An 18,061-nucleotide genomic window follows, 5' to 3' on the forward strand; every position below is an offset into this window, starting at 1 on the left:
TTCAGAAGTACCAGAGAACATTTTTAAAGAAAATGTGTGCATGAGTCATAGGTTGAATATTATTTTAGCTCTTTAATTAGTTTACCTTTTAGCAATAATGACAGCAACCATGTTCATAAAAACACATTTTAACAGCCCCCTAAGTGTGTTTTTCCTCTTGTTCTGCTCACTACCCAACTAGTTAATTACATAAAATCAGCATTCTCTCCTACACAGCTAGCATACATAATTATTTGTCCATTGCAAATCAACACCTGGATAATTGCAAGATAGAATTCAGAGTAAAATAAGTTATCTGTCTGCTGGGCCCTGAAATTCCCCCACAATCTGTTCTTAAATTGGACAGCCTAATAGACAATAGGGCTCTTTCAGCAATGGACAGAATGATGTTTGACAGCCAAGGGGGAAAATAAAACAACCTTTTGAAATTTTCTTATCATCAAGATGGATAGCCTCTGATTCAGATAGATATGCAGAAGGAGGGAGAATCTCTCTGTGTTAATAATTTATAAGGTGATCTCCCTATTGCCTTCGGGAAGGAACATCCTGTTCTTAATTGCACCCTTATTCCCAGGCAACAACAACAACAAAAATCCCAAACAGCTGGGACCATTCCTTCCAATGCACTACAACTTTGCTATGGTTAGCTTTGGGCCACTGATGCTTAATGTAAAATATATTATTTGGGGAGAAAGAAGGCAGTAAATATTTACTGAATGACTGCCATGTGTCAGGCAGTGTGCTAAGAGCATAACATATATTATTCCTATGGTCCTAGTAACTATTCTAGAGAGGAATACAGATAACCACAATGTTTTGTATATGAAGAGCCTAACACTCAGAAACTTTAACTTCCTTGTACACAGGAAGTAGCACACTATGATTTAAATGTGTTGCCTTCCGACCTCAAAGGGTTAGGCAGCCATGCCCTCCTTAGCAGTGTGGCCTCGCACCAATGACTTCCTTTCCCTGTGCCTCCGTTTCCTCCTTCTCTGAATGTGTTGCAGTTCTTTCCTCCAAGGTTGTTGTGAACTTTAAATAAAATAATTTACGAGAATGGGACAGGCATGCTAATTTTTCAGGTAGCATTCAGCTTTTCACATCTCCTTCCTAATTCTAGCCCCCCATTATGGATCGTATGTTTGTGTCTCCCCAATATTAACATGTTGAAGCCCTAACTCCCAATGTAATAATATTTGCAGGTGGGGTCTTTGGGAGATAATTAGCTTTAGGTGACGTCATGAAAGTAGAGTATTCATGATGGGATTAGTGGCTTTGTCAGAAGAAGAAAGGAGGCCAGGGCTTTCTCTCACTGTCTCTCTCTCTCTCTCTCTCTCAGTGCATGCACAAAAAGAGATCTTGTGAGCACACAGTGAGACAGTGGCAATCTGCAAGCCAGGAAGGGGGCCCTCACCAACAGCCAAATCTTCCAGCACTTGATCTTGGACTGCTCAGCCTCCAGAACCATGAGAAATAAATGTCTGTTGTTTAAGCCATGCAGTCTATGGTACTTTATTATAGTGGTCTGCACTGATAAGACATCTCCTTAGATGTTTAAGTATCTAATGCACAGAAGTGAATACTCAGCCTGATATAAGAAATATGTTGGAGCTGACCCCTCCTAGACAGGGAAATATCATAACTGTCAAAAGTTAAAAGAATTCACAGCCAGAATGACCACATTAGGAAAAATATATACTTATCTTGGCTGTGCTTATTATAATCTATGATGAGTGGGAGAGAGAGAGAACAGTCTTGGGTGTGAAATAACTTTTATTTGGCCATTAACAGTCTTTAGAGCGCAGCCTGGAGTGGGAGGCCATTTATGACTCCAGTGGACTCTGTGGGCTCTGCTTCAGTGACATAAAAAAATGCTAATTGCCTTCCTCCTTCAGATCCTGACTCCTGACAGAGGCATTTGATTTTGTTGAAGCTTCTGCAAGGTGACTCCCATTCTGGGACGTCAACTTTGGCAGTGCCTTCTGCTTCTTCTGCTTTGAGACAGTTAGTGTACTTCCTGACAGAATCTTTGTGGTCTATGGAAAATGGGGAATTTACTCTGTGCCCAGAAGAATCAGCTGGATTTAAATTCAGAGGAGAGCCGTTCCCCCGGTTAGGAGATGATCAGGTTGTGATGAGGTTGAGAAATGCTCTTCTCTAATGGCATAAAGCAAAGCCAATATTAAAATGACTATGGGTGTGACGTTTATTTTATCCTATTAGGAATTTTATTCCTTGAGGACTGAATGAATCACACTCAGGGACTGTGTAAAATAAGATCTGTATGGGAGGCGTTTTTAATAACCCCTTTGATGCCTCCCCCAAGTGGTCCTGACTCCTGGAGTCCACTACCCACTTTAGGACAAAGAAATTAATTAAATCATTTTTTCAGTTATTCAGCAGATCTGGACATCACAGGTCTGCTCTGTTCTGGCACCATGCTAGGTTCAGAGGACACAGTCAAATCAATTTCAGTTCCTACCCTTATAGAGTTCAAGTGTAGAGGAAACAGTTGGAGAAGAGGAACTAGCAAGGGCAAAGGGCATGGAGGTGTCTAGCCCATAAGGCTGGAGTTAAGGGTGGGAGCAATAGGGCACAAATGAGGTGAGAGAATAAGAGGGAGGAGAGCCTGTGGCAGCTGGGTGGAAGGCGATGACATCTTTCATTTTTGGTCAGATAGTGCATGATGAGATGACACTTGGTGTGGATCTTCTTGGAAGCAGTATGGGGCATGGATTAGAGGGTGAAAGTGGAGGCACATCTACTGTGACTCCTGGAAGCCTCCAGACTCTTTTAAGTGATATATATGTGTACCCCAGCCCTGCTACACATTAAAGACAGCAGCCTACAGGGTTCCCCATGATCCATTATGAAATTCAAAACGGGTGACTCTTAGGGCATCCAAATTGGGATAGAAGAAGTCAAATTATCATTGTTTGCAGATGATATGATCTTATATTTGGAAAAACCTAACAACTTTACAAAAAAACTATTAGAACTGATAAACCAGTAAAGTTGCAGGATACAAAATCAACGTGCAAAACTCAGTAGCATTTCTATATGCCAAGAGTGACAATCTGAAAAAGAAATGAAAGTAATCTAATAAAATGAAATACCTAGGAATTAACCAAAAAAAAAAGAAAAATCTCTATATTGAAAACTGTAAAACACTGATGAAAGGAATTGAAGAGGACATTAAAAATGGAAAAATATTCCATGTTCATCAGTTGGAAGAATCAATATTGTTAAAATGTCCATACTACCCAAAACAGTCTCCAGATTCAATACAATCCCTATCAAAATACCAATAATGTTCCTCACAGAAATAGAAAAAAAAATCCTAAAATTTATATGGAACCACAAAAAACTCAGACTATCTAAAGCCATCCTAAGCAGAAAAAACAAAAACAAAAACAAAACTGGAAGAATCACGTTACCAGACTTCAAATTATACTACAGAGCTATAGTAACCAAAACAGCATGGCACTGGCCTAAAACTAGACACATAGACCAATGGAACAGTATAGAGCACCCAGAAACAAATCAACACACCTACAGTGAACTCATTTTCAACCAAGTTGCCAAGAATATACACTTGGGAAAAAAAAGTCTCTCTAATAAATGGTGCTGGGAAAACTGGATATTCATATGCAGAGGAATGAAAGTAGACCCCTTTCTCTTGCCATATACACAGATCAAATCAAAATGGGTAAAGACTTAAATATAAGACCTCGGTCTATTAAACTTCTACAAGAAAACATTGGGGAAAATTTCCAGGACATGGGTCTGGGCAAAAATTTCTTGGGCAATAACCCACAAGCACAGGCAATGAAAGCAAAAATGGACAAATGGTATCACATCAAGCTAAAAAGCTTCTGCACAGCACAGGAAAGTGAAGACATAACCCAGAGAATGAGATAAAATATTTGCAAACTACCGCCCTGACAAGGGATTAAATATAAGGAGCTCAAACAACTCTATAGGAAAAAATCTAGTAAGCTGATCAAAAATTGGACAAAGATTTGAATAGACATTTCTCAAAAGAAGACGTTCAAATGGCAAACAGGCATATGAAAAGGTGCTCAGTATCATTGATCATCAGAGAAATGCAAATCAAAACTACAAAGAGGTATCATCTCACCCCAGTTAAAATAGCTTCTATCCAAAAGACAGGCAATAACAAATGCTGACAAAGATGTGGAGAAAAGGAAACCCTCATACACTGTTGGTGAGAATGTACATTAGTGCAACCACTATGGAGAACAGTTTGGAGGTTCCTCAAAAACTAAAAATAGAGCTACCATATGATCTAGTGATCCCACTGCTGGGTATATACCCAAAAGAAAGGAAATCAGTATATCAAAGAGATATCTGCACTCTCATGTTTGATGCAGTACTGTTGACAATAACTAAGATTTGTAAGCAACCTTATTTGTTGTCCATCAACAGATGAATGGATAAAGAAAATCTTACATTTACATAATGGAGTACTATTCCATCATAAAAAAGGATGAGACTCTTGTCATTTGCAACACCATGGATGGAACTGGAGATCATTAGGTTAAGTGAAATAAGCCAGGCACAGAAAGACAAACATTGCATGTTCTCACTTATTTGTGGGATCTAAAAATCAAAACAATTGAATTCATAGAGGTGGAGGGTAGAAGTATGGTTACTAGAGGCTGGAAAGGGTAGTGGGGGGCTGCAGTGGGGATGGTTAATGGTACAAAAAATAGAATAAGATCTACCGTTTGATAGCACAAGATGACTATGTCAATAATAATGTAATCATACATTTTAAAATAACTGAAAGAGCATAACTGGATTGTTTGTAACAGAAAGGATAAATGCTTAAGAGGATAGATACTCCATTCTCCATGATGTGATTAGTGTGCACTGCATGCTTGTATCAAAACATGTCGTGTACCCCATAAATACATACACCGGCCAGGCGCAGTGGCTCAGGCCTGTAATCCCAGCACTTTGGGAGGCCGAGGCGGGTGGATCACGAGGTCAGGAGATTGAGACCATCCTGACTAACACGGTGAAACTCCGTCTCTACTAAAAAATACAAAAAAATTAGCCGGGCATGGTGGTGGGCACCTGTAATCCCAATTACTCAGGAGGCTGAGGCAGGAGAATGGCGTGAACCCATGAGGCGGATCTTGCAGTGAGCTGAGATTGTGCCACTGCACTCCAGCCTGGGCGACAGAGCAAGACTCCATCTCAAAAAAAGAAAAACAAAAAAACAAAACAAAATATACATATACCTACTATGTAACCACAAAAATTAAAATAAAAACACCAAAATGGATGATTCTTAAAATGCAAATGCTTGATTGTGATTGTTAGTTTGCTGTGACTCCCTGAGGATTTTTCAAATTGTCATTTCTCATTCAGAGAGATCTGCAAAATATCCTTTTGAGATGCAGGTACTTTCCAGGTTATGCAAGATAATCTGCTGGTACATGAGAAAAATATAAGATATCTATTTATGTTTGATTTTAATCCAAAAATTTCTAAGAAAAAGTAAGCTTTAACAATAATATATGAGGCTGGGTGCAGTGGCTCATGCCTGTAATCCCAGCACTCAGGGAGGCCGAGGCAGGCAGATCACTTGAAGCCAAGGGTTCGAGACCAGCCTGGCCGACATTGTGAAACACCATCTCCACTAAAAATACAAAAATTAGCCAGGTATGGTGGCTCACACCTGTAATCCCAGTGATTCGGGTGGCTGAGGCACGAGAATCACTCAAACCCGGGAGGCAGAGATTGCAGTGAGCTAAGATCATACCACTGCACGTCAGCCTGGATGAACAGAGTGAGAGACTCTGTCTCAAAATAATAATAATAATATAATAATATATAGATTATCAATAGTACATGTATGTAATTTATACAGAAATATATCTATCTTAGAGTTATATGCTCAAAAATGTTTTACTAATAGTGGTATGTGATTGTAAAACTGGAGACCTAAGTTCTGTGGATTTATGAAGACCTGGGTTCAAATCCTAGCTTTAGCACTTACCAACTCAGGTCTGTTCCTAGATTTAACACATGTAGACAACCACCACATAATGTTGCTATAACAATAAACTGATATATCCAACATACATCATACAGTTATAAATATTAGTTATAAATAAATTAGTTATAAATATATTAACTATTCATAAATATCATCATATACAATTATCACTCAGAGACACTTTTGAAACAATCTTTTCCCTATGAACATTCATTGAGCACCTGGGGAGATTGAACCTCAAGGGCAAGTAACGTCACATAGGTGAAGGTACAGTAACAGAGACTACATCTGAATCCAGGCCTCTTTCCTTCCTTCTTTCCGGCCAGTTACTGCTTTTCTTTCAGGGGGCTTGGTTTCCAGGCAACTCTATGATGCTGTGTAACCCCCATATCTTCCTCTTTTGGAATTCAGATCAGTGCTACATTGAAAATTCAATTCTTGGATTATTTGAAGAGCCTTGGATTGAGATCCCAGATAAAGCATTCCCTATTAGTTGTTGGCAATTAGTTTGTTTATGGAACCAAGTGAAGCAGGTGTATCAGAGCAGAAATCTTCAAACCATTCAGTACAAGATTGCTTTCCTCTGAGCCAAGTAAGAAAGTGTTAAGGAGGTGGTGCACCCTCCCCTAGTGCACTGGCACTCCTGACCTGCCAAAGGCATGCTCACCCAGACAGCCACAAATGATACCAAGTAGTATTTCTCACACTTAAGGAGATCCCTTTTAAACATTAGAAAAGACGCCCAGTGTGGTGGCTCACACCTGTAATGCCAGCACTTTAGGAGGCCAAGGCAGGCGGATCACTTGAGGTCAGGAGTTCGAGACCAGCTTGGCCAACATGGTGAAACCTCATCTCTACCAAAAATACAAAAATTACATGGCCATGGTGGCGGGCACCTGTAACCCCAGCTACTCGGGAGGCTGAGGCAGGAGAATCCCTTGAACCTGGGAGGTAGGGGTTACAGTGAGCAGAGATCGTGTTACTGCATTCCAGCCTGGGCGACAGAGTGAGACTCTGTCTCAAAAAAATAAAATAAAATAAACATTAGAAAAGAACTTTTCAGGCTTTTAAGAAACCAGAGTTGAAGTCTATGAAAGTATCTTTGAAATATATTATTACCAATAACTTTTTTTCTTCATAACTGGTAAAATATTTAAAAGATTATTATCTATTTGAAAACTCCAAATTGAAACTTTGGAAAGTTTTATTCTGAGGACCCCAGTCTGAGAAATATCATCTTACGAGGGATTCTCTACATAAGCAAATTGCTGTTCTCTAGTGATCTTTGAGAATTACTTATATCTGAACGAACTCCATCTGCTTGGTCCCTCCGACTGGTGCAGAATCTCACTGGAAGGGATTTAGGAACCTGTTGTTGCTGTTGTGGTTTTTGCAGGGGATTCTTCATTACACTGAACTTAGAAAATTACAGCAAAACTCCATTGACTTCCCATTAGGATGTAAGTTCCCTGAGTACAGGGATATTTATATGTTTTGTTCCTTGCAGTATCTAGAGGACCTTAGAGCACGTATATAGTAGACCCTCAATAAATATCAAATAAAGGAATGAGTGAATCAATTCATTACAGCCTTATACTTCCCCACATGTTGCTATAATGTTCTTTAAATCTAATCCTCACAACAAACCTGGGTCATTAATAGCTCCTGTGGCCTAAAGAACAATGTTCAAAGGCTTTAACTTGGCTTCCAAGATGCTTCATGATTTGTCTGTCCTTTGAGTGCATCATTCTAGCCACGCCCTCTAGCACTGTGCTTCGCAAGCACATTAATTGGCCCTGGCTCACCCCAGACCCGTCTAATCAAAATCTGTAAGGTGGCGAAGTTTTTTAAATTTATTTTGAGACAGGGTTTTCTTATGTTGCCCAGGCTGGTTTCAAACTGCTGGACTCAAGCTATCCTCCCTCCTTGGCCTCTCAAAGTGCTGGGATTGCAGGTGCACTCCACCACTCTGGGCTCTGGGATGATATTTTCTTTTTTTTTTCTTTTTTTTATTATTATTATACTTTAGGTTTTAGGGTACATGTGCACAATGTGCAGGTTTGTTACATATGTATCCATGTGCCATGTTGATTTCCTGCACCCATTAACTCATCATTTAGCGTTAGGTATATCTCCTAATGCTGTCCCTCCCCCCTCCCCCAACCAGATATTTTCTAAAAATTCCCAAGGTGATTCCAAAAGGTAATTAGGATTGCTAAACAGTCTAAGCCAACTACTCACTGTTCTCCAAATATCCTTGTACTTTTTGTTTATCTGGAAAGTTTCTTCTTCCCTACCTCTTGAACCCTCCTTTTTTACAAGGCCTTACTCCAATGCCGTCTCTCCTCTGTAGCTCTTCCTAATCATCTCACTACCAAATACAGTTTCTCCACCCCTTAGGAAAACACATTGCTTAACAAAATATGACCAGAGCTGTGAGTGTCATACAGTGCTAAGGGGTGGAGAAATTGTATATGACACTTTTGAAATGTGGCTTCCTCTGGGCAGGAGAAAGGACACTTTTTACTCACCCATGTACCAGTGGAAGCTAGCACAGTGCCTAGCATGAAGAACACTGAGGGAGGACAGTATACAAATGATGATCATATAATTAGGGTAACCACACAGTCTGTTAACCAAACTGGAATACTTTTGAGAGTAATGAGGGATGCTAGTAACAACCGTGTCAGTACAAAAGTTTCTGGGACTGTCGCAGACAAACTGAAAGTATGATCACCCAAATAACAATGACCAATGTTGATTAAGCTCTTACTGTTTGCCAGTCATTCACTGTCTTGTATGCTATTTGTCATTTCTTTAATACTGGGAGCACCCATTAGTATCTATACTTAACTGATAAGGACACGGTGGCAGACATGTAAAGGAACTTACCAACGATTATACAACTAAGGAGGTAGGTCAGAGAGCTGGGACTTGAACTCAGGTCCTCTGAATCCAGAGCTCATGTTCTAGACCATGAAGGCCTGTTGTCTCTCAGTGGGAAAACTCAAGCCTTGGAGTAGGACAGGATGAGAAGTAACTTTAGTTACCTCTTGGGCTCCAGTTTCTTCATCCATAAAATAATAACAGTGGTGGTTTTCAGTAACCTTGGAAGATTAAATGATATAAGGCATGAGAAGGGCATGTGTACTTGTGAACTACTTGCCTTTAAGAGTAAGACGTCTGCCAGTTTATCCATAAGACATCTACTCAAGTAGCTGTGACACAAATAAATGAGGCTAAATTCTGTAGCAGAACACAGAGGTAGGTCATAGGAAGCCCCATGGTGATTCCTATGGTTCCTATGGTTCATGATTAAGACCATGAAATTTTACACAAGACCTGGGTTCAAACTGAGGCTCTGGGATTTGAATAGATATTTCTCCAAAGAAGATATGCAAATGAACAATAAGCACATGAAAAGATGCTCAACATCATTACTCCTTAGGGAAATGCAAGTCAAAGCTGCAATGAAATATCACTTAACACCTACTAGGATGGCTAAAGTAAAAGAGACAGACAATAACAGATGTTGGGAAGAACATCTGGTAAAGAAATTGGAACCTTATATTTTGCTAGGAGGGTTGTAAAATGGTGCAGACACTTTGGAAAAACAATTTGACAGTTCTCCAAAAAGTTAAATTTAGAGTTACCATATGATGCGACAATTCCTTTCTTAGGAATAATTTTAAGAGAATTGAATATATACAGCCACACAAAAACTTGTACACAAATGTTCATAGCAGCATTATTCATAATAGCTAAAGAATGGAAACAACCCAAAGATCTATGAGCTAATGTGGTATAACCACACAATAGAATAATATTCAGCAAAAAAAGCATTACTGATACGTGCTATAACATGGATGAATCTTGAGAACATCCTGCTAAGTAAAAGAAGCCAAACCCAAAAAATTGTATATTATAAGATAACAATTATTTAAATGTCTAGAATAGGCAAATATATAAAGACAGGAGATTAGTGGTTAGAGATTAGAGGGAATGGGAAGATAGGGAGTGACAGCTAATGAGTACAGGGCTTCTTTTTGGGATGACAAAAATGTTCTAAAATTAGATAGTGGTGATGGTTGTACAATTCTGTGACTATACTAAACCCACTGGATTGTATACTTTAAAATGGTGAATTGTACAGTATGTGAGTTGTATCTCAATATAGCTGTTATTTTAACATTCAAGTTATACTGTGGACTTTGGGTGTTTGTGTTGTCTTCTGAAAAGAGGACTCATTATGGAGCCTAACTCAAGAGCAAATGTGAAGATTAAATGAGAAATTGCATGTGAAACCCTTGGCACAGTAACTGTACTAAAAACTCAATAACAGTGACCATATGGGTGATTTTCCTCAAACCTGCGGTCTTTCTCTTGTCCATCTTGAAACAGAGGGTCAGTGGTGTTTTCAGTAACACAGGCTGGGATTCACGGTGACCTAAAATGCATGAAGACTGATCCTATTCCCAACACCTTTATATTGTATGTGTCTCAGATAGAATTAAACTCTTATGGCTCTGATATCTGTTATTTATTTCTTAACTAATATAACTGAGACCTTGCTCAAGATGTGCTCATGAAAAATTACCCTTTTAATGGTGAAGCATTTAATGAGAAACTGGATTATCTACTGCATAAGTGCTCTTCATACAAATTAGCTTGGCCCTAGGTCCTAATCTAAATTGGGCTCCCTACTTTCCTCTAAATGGCCTAATATTTTCTTATTAATCTCTGCCCTTGTTCACCTGCTATGGCTCTGCTTTCTCTTATGAATCTTCTTTCTTGGCAGAGTTCTGTGCCCTGACAAATGTTTCTTAAGGCTGTCTTTGTATCTGACTCATAGACGTTTTTTTAGAGACGACTGATGACTGGAATCTGTTCCATTTTCAAGCTGTCTCTCCATCCTTCCATGGGGTTTTAATGCTGCCAATGTGTTGAGTACCATCGGATTTGGGCCAGGTGAGTTTTGGTCAAGATAAAGATGGGGCTTTATAAGAAAGTTGCTTAGAAAAGAAGCAATTAATCATGGTGGCTAGGCAAACAGGCTTGAAAACACAGAACACAAGCAAACCACAAATGTGGGTTTTGACATGAGACAAATCTAAGTTCAGGTTCTACTCTGTAAGTTTTGACAAGTTACATGGCCTCTAACACTTCAGTTTAGAGCCTCATCTATGAAACCTGAATAATCGTACCTACCTCTACAATTATTTTCTGGACTTAACAAGTTGATGCATATAATATGCTTTGTGATGAATGCTACCTGGTATTGTGATTATAATTAAAGTTTGAGGAAGTCTCAGTGGTGAAAGAGATGTTATTATGGACTGAAATAGTGTCATATGTTGAAGAGGAGAGATGTTTAGCTATGATATAAGGTGTATTATGGCAAATGTCCCTTTGTTCTTAGCTCTAGTCTCTGACATCTGCTCTTATAGAATGCTGAGGCTTAAGTATTATACTGATTATAGTTTCTGACTAATCATCCCTGTGTTATATTTGCTTTATGGAATATTACTCAAAGGCTTTAATATATGAGGAATCAGCAGGGTTGTCATGGAAAAAAACAAAAAGAAAACTGGGGGTCAGGACCACAGGTCCAGACCTGTGGCTGGACAGACATTCCTACTCTCTGCCTTCCACCCTCCCAGGATTGTGTCTTCTACTTGCTTCTTTTACTGGGCTTATAATAGTGGCGATACTCATGCCTATAATCCCAGCACTTGGGGAGGCCAAGGTGGTGGATTGCTTGAATCTGAAAGTCTGAGACTGGGCAACATGGCAAAACCCTATCTCTACAAAAAAATAGCCAAGTGTGACCATGTGTACCTGTTGTTCCAGCTACTTGGGAGGCTGAAGTAGGAGACTTGCCTGAGCCTGGGAGGTCGTGGCTACAGTGAGCTGTGATCGCGCCACTGTGCTCCAGCCTGGGTGATGAAGTGAGACACTGTTTAAAAAAAAAAAAAAAAAAAAACTGTGGTGACAGCTACCATTTGTAGAAAACTTACCATGTAAATACATGCTTCACACATACTATCTCACTGAAGTTACTGTTCATGCTAATGCTGTAAGGTAGATACTTTATTGTCATCCAACACATTAAAAAACTGAGGCTCAGACAGTTCAGTTGACTTATGAGAGGGACGTATGATTCGAAACAAGGATGTCTGATTCTAAAGCTTGAACCTTCTTACACACTTAGCGTAATGAAAATACATTTGTATTTGCAGTCACCAAAAACTTAAGCTTCTGAGGGCACAGATGTTGTCTCATTCATCTGTTGCCAGGGAATAATAGCACCGGTACAGAAGAGATGCTTGGTAAGGGATGAATGAATAAATGAATGAAATGAAAGTTGTGTTTTGTCAATAGAAAAGTACTATATGATAGTTAGTGATTGCTGTCTTTTTTTTTTCTATTTTAAGCATGTCTTCTGATAATTCTCAACCCCACAATATAGAAAGGCCTTAGTTTGCACGTCTGTAGATAGAGGGAAACAGGCTGAATTATCTCTAATGTCCTCAGCTCTGTGTTTCTGACAGATGAAGTAAGCATGATGAAGGAGAAATCAAGAGTTGAAGTTAAGGATATTATAGGAGATGAATAACAGACAGGACACTCCAGGTTTTAAGAACCAACTGTACAATGTCCAGACCTCTGACTAGTCAAAGTATGATGAGGTTAATGATGGGTTTCAATTCCTATGTATTCATCTTATTTCGGACCATGTTTATTTGGGCAAGCTACCTAAACTCTGTGACCTTCGACTTCATCATCTGGAAAATGGAAATGGTTTGCTTGTTGTGAAGAGTGGGGATAAAGTTTAGAGAACATCTGGCATGAAGCGCTTGCTCAGTTCAGAGTTAACTTTATTGTCCTCACTTCATGTAGATATGCTTGAGCTCCTGGTTGATGTGTCTTAGCAAAATATTATCTTAATAATTATTGAGAGAGCCTGTTGGAAGGTGCAGACACACAATAGCACGTAGCGTGGAAGCCTATTTTCCTGCACACATGGCTTACCAGAAGAGATGTCATAAAACTATTTTTTGATAATTGTCCTCAGGTAATTACTCTGGAGTTTCACTGTGAAACAGCTCATGGAATTGGGTGGGAAGAGGGTCTTGGACCCTGGCCAAGCTATTATTGAATGTTGGCAATGCCAGAGACTCGGTGCTAATATTATTCTAACAACAATTTCGGACATGAACTCTTAGTGGGTGATTATGATCATTTGTTGAATATCTCTTGCTTAACAAACCCTGAATTAGATGCTTCACACATATTATCTGATTTATTTATCATAATACCCTGTTGAGGTGGTTATTTTTAACTTATTTTTCCCTACCTGAGAAAACTGAGTCTCAGAAACGAGAAGGAATTTGTCTCAGGACTTAAATGGATGGAGTCAGAATTTGCATCTAGGAATACTCCTATTCTTTTCTCCTGAGTCCAGTGATTTGACTTTCCGGGAATGTAGATGAAACCAGACAGTGGATCTTGGAATTGTGGATACACAAAGCCACTGGGGTCTGTACAGCTACATGTTTGAATCTGCTTTTTCTCTTTTTAGGTCAGGATCGCAGTGAAGCCACTTTGATAAAGAGGTTTAAAGGTGAAGGGGTCCGGTACAAAGCCAAATTGATCGGGATTGATGAAGTTTCCGCAGCTCGGGGAGACAAGTTATGTCAAGATTCCATGATGAAACTCAAGGTGCTATGCAAATGTTTTCTTTTCAATATTTTGTGTTTAATGTGAATGAGGAAAACAAGTGGTTACCATCATAATTGTAAATAACTTTATTCATTTATTGGTAAATTACTTGGCTTATGTTGAATCACCATACTTTCTCATTGGGAAGAGATTTCAATCATTCAGCAAATGTTTATTGAGCACCTACTATGTGGAAATATTTTGGTAGGCCCAGGTTTATAATTTTTTAGTGTATCACATTTTATTCCATTTTATTTTCATTTTGCAACTCCTGCAAAAATAAAAGTACAAAATTATCAAATTGTTTTGTCCCCCACATTTTACGAATTTTGCCATCTTGTTATTTTTGAATAAATAATATATATTTTTGCCATATGGTAAGAGATGTTAAGATAAAAGTTGATTTTATTCATTCTTACAATTTCTACAAATGTACCCCAAACACTTTAAAATAATATCCTTAAAGTAAAATGTAATTATATTTTGGGATTTGGAGATATCATGAAGAGATTTCTGATTTTAAATGCTATAAAGAAGCCTTTTCTCTGAGGAATCTAAGAAAGAAATTAGATTTTCTTTTCTTTTTTTTTTTTTTTGAGAAGGAGTCTCACTCTGTCACCTAGGCTGGAGTGCAGTGGCGCAATCTCGGCTCACTGCAACTTACCCCTCCCGGGTTCAAGCAATTCTCCTGCCTCAGCCTCCTGAGTAGCTGGGATTATAGGCGCACACTACCAGGCCTGGCTAATTTTTGTATTTTTAGTAGAGACGGGGTTTCACCATGTTGGTCAGGCTGGTCTCGAAATCCTGACCTCATGATCCATCCGCCTCGGCCTCCCAAAGTGCTGGGATTACAGGCGTGAGCCACTGTGCCCGGCCAGAAATTAGAAATTTTTTAAATATACAAAATAAATTATTTTATTAAACAGCCTTAAAAGTATACAAAAATAACACTTTTCTCAGATTCTGATGTCCATATATTGTTTCTTTTAAAAAGTTATAAAATATTGAAAAAATAAATGATTTAGCAAGAAGTCTACAAATATCATATGTATTTCAAACACATATTATTTATTTTTCTGATTACAGAGTTCACTTATGTGCATTATGGAATATTTTGAAAATACAGAAAAATGTAAGGGAGAAAACTGAAATAATCCACAACCCCACAAAGACAATCAGTGTCAACATTTTTGTGTATAATTTACAAGTTTTTTTGTGGTTTTACATATATAATATATGAATTATACACATATATGTAATAAAATTGAAATTATAATTTATACAGTTTCCTGTCTTGGGACTTTTTCCCCTTCATCTAACAATATATATGAGCATATATACATATACATTTATATATACATCTTCAAATAGCCCATGAAGACATGACTTTGTCAATGAAATATTTTCAAATGTAAAAGAAAGAAAAGAAAAAAAAAGCTTGTTAGGTATGTAAAAGTATTAAAACCTGTAAAATGCATAAACGTAAAATGTGATAAAATCGGCATCACCTTTACTTTCATAGATGCTGAGTAAATCAGTTATTATTTTTGTTTATGCTATACAAAATTTTTAGTAGGTTAGCATATATACCAGATGCTATGTTTCCCTATAGTATGGCTCTAAGAGTCATGATTTTTAAAACTCTTAATTTTCTACACTGGATATTCATTTATATGTCTTCTTTTTATTTGTTAAGCTGTTATGTAAACAAACTTTAATAGTTATGTATTTACTATAAAGTATACTAGAAAAAGGCATAAAATACATCAATACCATTATTTCACAATAAGCTTGGAAGAAATTAGTGCATCTTTTTTTTTGCAATAATTAAGCAATGTTATACAATTTTAGGGTAGTCCAGTGATGAGCTTTCTTCTCCAAAGTTCAAATCTGAGTGATTAATAGACAAGAGCTGGACAGGAAGAATTCCAAACTCTAGCTTTCTGACTGATAAATGCTGGCCTGGAGGATGTGACATAGATACACAGCCACAGTGAGCACTCGTGAATAAGATGAGCTATTCCACTTGGTTTGCAGGGGTGTTGGACAACTGCAGATCCCCCTGTTCTCCCAACCCCTGCCCTTGCCCAGAGTAGGACTCATTACTCGTGCATGAGATCAGATGAGAATGCAGTCTGTCTTTCAGCAGGCAGATTGCACAGAGAGCCCCAGAAGAGATTGATCTTTGTATGTTCACCTGCTGCTTCAAACTCTCCAATCAGGTAGAGCCACACCTTCCATCCCAAGGGGACCCTAGTTAAAGATGGGGATAAGGGCCAAGATCTTGGTTATTGCTGAAGTCCCTCCTCAATGAATATGAAGTCTGGCAAATGGAGATTTGCTCTAACAAATATTAATTAAAAGACATGAAGAAGATGCAGAAATCTGGTTCTCATCCAGAGCCACAAGTCTGCTGAGGAGGAGGAAAGAGCTCATGCTCCCAGCATCTGGGAGATGACCATTCACCAGGTTCGGTCACAGAGCACCTCATTGGCCAGCTGCCTTCTTGGAAACACTGAGGCCTAAGAGGAGTTGGCCTCTGCTACCTGAACATTCTCACTCAGGATTAACATTGGCCCAAGCTAGCTGGACTAGGCCTAGCAATGGCTGCCAACCGTGTGTGTGTGTGTGACCTGCAGTGAAGTGCTCCATCTGTCACCTCTTATAACCATGAGGTCCCCAAAGCCCTGAGAGTTTGTCCTACTATAACATACTCCTGTCAGATGCACTGAACTTGTTGAGGGTTCCTTGATTTCCAGACAATTGTGTTTCATTATTTGCAGGTTGCTGAGAAGAATGTTGACATTTCAGCTCCCAGTGGTTTTTCTTTAGGAAACACAGAAACATAAATGATCAATTCTCCATTTGGCCATCTGCCCAGGAAAGTAAGAGAGAAGTACAAAATGCCTCTTACCCTTGCAAAAAGGCCCACTTACTCTCGTCAGGCCATATGAGAAATAAAAATTCTGTTTCCTTTGCTAGACTCTCTGAAGCTGGTGCGTGTTCTTGCATTAGAGAGTTTTCTCTTGGATTGTAGGTGGATTCATATAATGAGTATGAGTGACCCATTGCCTGTCTACCAACAAAGCATCATGATCATCATCATCATTTGTTGACATCATATTTTAATTTACAATCCACAAAGCGTTTTCGCATATATTATATCCTTTGATCATATGAGATACATATTAGCTTCCCTGTTTTGTGAAGAAGAAATCTGAGAGACAGAGAAGTTAAAGTATTTGCCTCACAGCCTTCATTTAATCTATGATAAAATGAATTCTAACCCAGATACCAAGAGGGCCTGTGTTCGACAAGACACAGTTTTGCCCTTAATTGTATTCTGTTTTGTATTTGCATTTAATTTATTGAGGTTCCCAAACTAGATCTTAAGCTCCTACCAGTAAGCTACTACCCAGTAGTCACATCACACATCACTGACTTCTAAAGTAGTCAGCTTTCGGAGACGGTGGCAAAATGGTGGTGATTGAAGTTAAGGAAAAGATGAGGTCTCCAAAGACAGTGCCTGGAGAGCTAAGTGCAGAACCTTAACTATGTCAGTCAGAATCCTGAAAGAACCAAAATCTACCCCAGAAAGATCAGATGAGGATACTTTAATGAAGGAGCTACTTCCAACGGGTGGGTAAATTTAAGGTAGCAAATGAGGGGTACTCAGAATCTAGCAACAGTGGGAAGCTATTACCACTCCTAGGAAGATATATATTTACTGAAACACAGGGAGAGCAGAATTGATAAGAAAGTCTCCCTTTCTCACCACACAAAATATAGCTACTACCAGAGATGCAAATGAAGGATGATAAGGGAGTGTGGAGCAATGCCCTGACCTCTCTCTCCTACCCGCTGATCTCCTGCCTGTGCCTTGCATTGGTGGAACACAACTGGAGCCACGGAGAAGAAAGCTCAGGAGATCAGAGAACGCAGTTCTAGTCTGTAGGAATCAGTCTCTGGTCAAAAACAGGACAGAGAAAGATACTTGTATTCCCCTTTTTAACTGGGAAAAAATGAAACAGAATGAATTTTTCCCCTTTGGTTCATATACTTGGTAACTAGCTAGAACTGAGAATGGAGAATGCAGACTAGGCTTATTACATGGGGCTTTCTGGAATAGCATTCTAAGGTTTTCAGAATTCATGCCTGAAACCTGCTGCATTTACACATATGTTTTACATGTTCCCTGGAGAGCACAGTCATAACGTTGGGTGCATGTACCGTGCTGTGTGAATGTTTTCTCAGAGCCGTTTCATGTAAATCATACACCCGATTCTCAAAGCAACCCCTGAGCTGAAC

General features: G+C 38.9%; 1 protein-coding gene across 9 annotated transcripts in view; it reads left to right on the forward strand.

The window, feature by feature from the left end:
• Window positions 1-18,061, forward strand: part of DAB1 (DAB adaptor protein 1) — a 1,047,542-nt gene that overhangs the window by 878,728 nt on the left and 150,753 nt on the right. For 8 of the 9 annotated variants that reach the window (XM_063613881.1, XM_063613879.1, XM_063613880.1 and 5 more), the window contains one exon: window positions 13,614-13,753. In XM_063613881.1, coding sequence (XP_063469951.1) covers window positions 13,614-13,753 — 140 coding nt within the window. Of the gene's footprint in view, window positions 1-10,931; window positions 11,000-13,613; window positions 13,754-18,061 lie in introns of all 9 variants that reach the window. The other variant, XM_055234516.2, reaches the window with a different exon arrangement.

Source organism: Symphalangus syndactylus, chromosome 19, assembly GCF_028878055.3.
Source record: "Symphalangus syndactylus isolate Jambi chromosome 19, NHGRI_mSymSyn1-v2.1_pri, whole genome shotgun sequence".
Taxonomy (NCBI): domain Eukaryota; kingdom Metazoa; phylum Chordata; class Mammalia; order Primates; family Hylobatidae; genus Symphalangus; species Symphalangus syndactylus.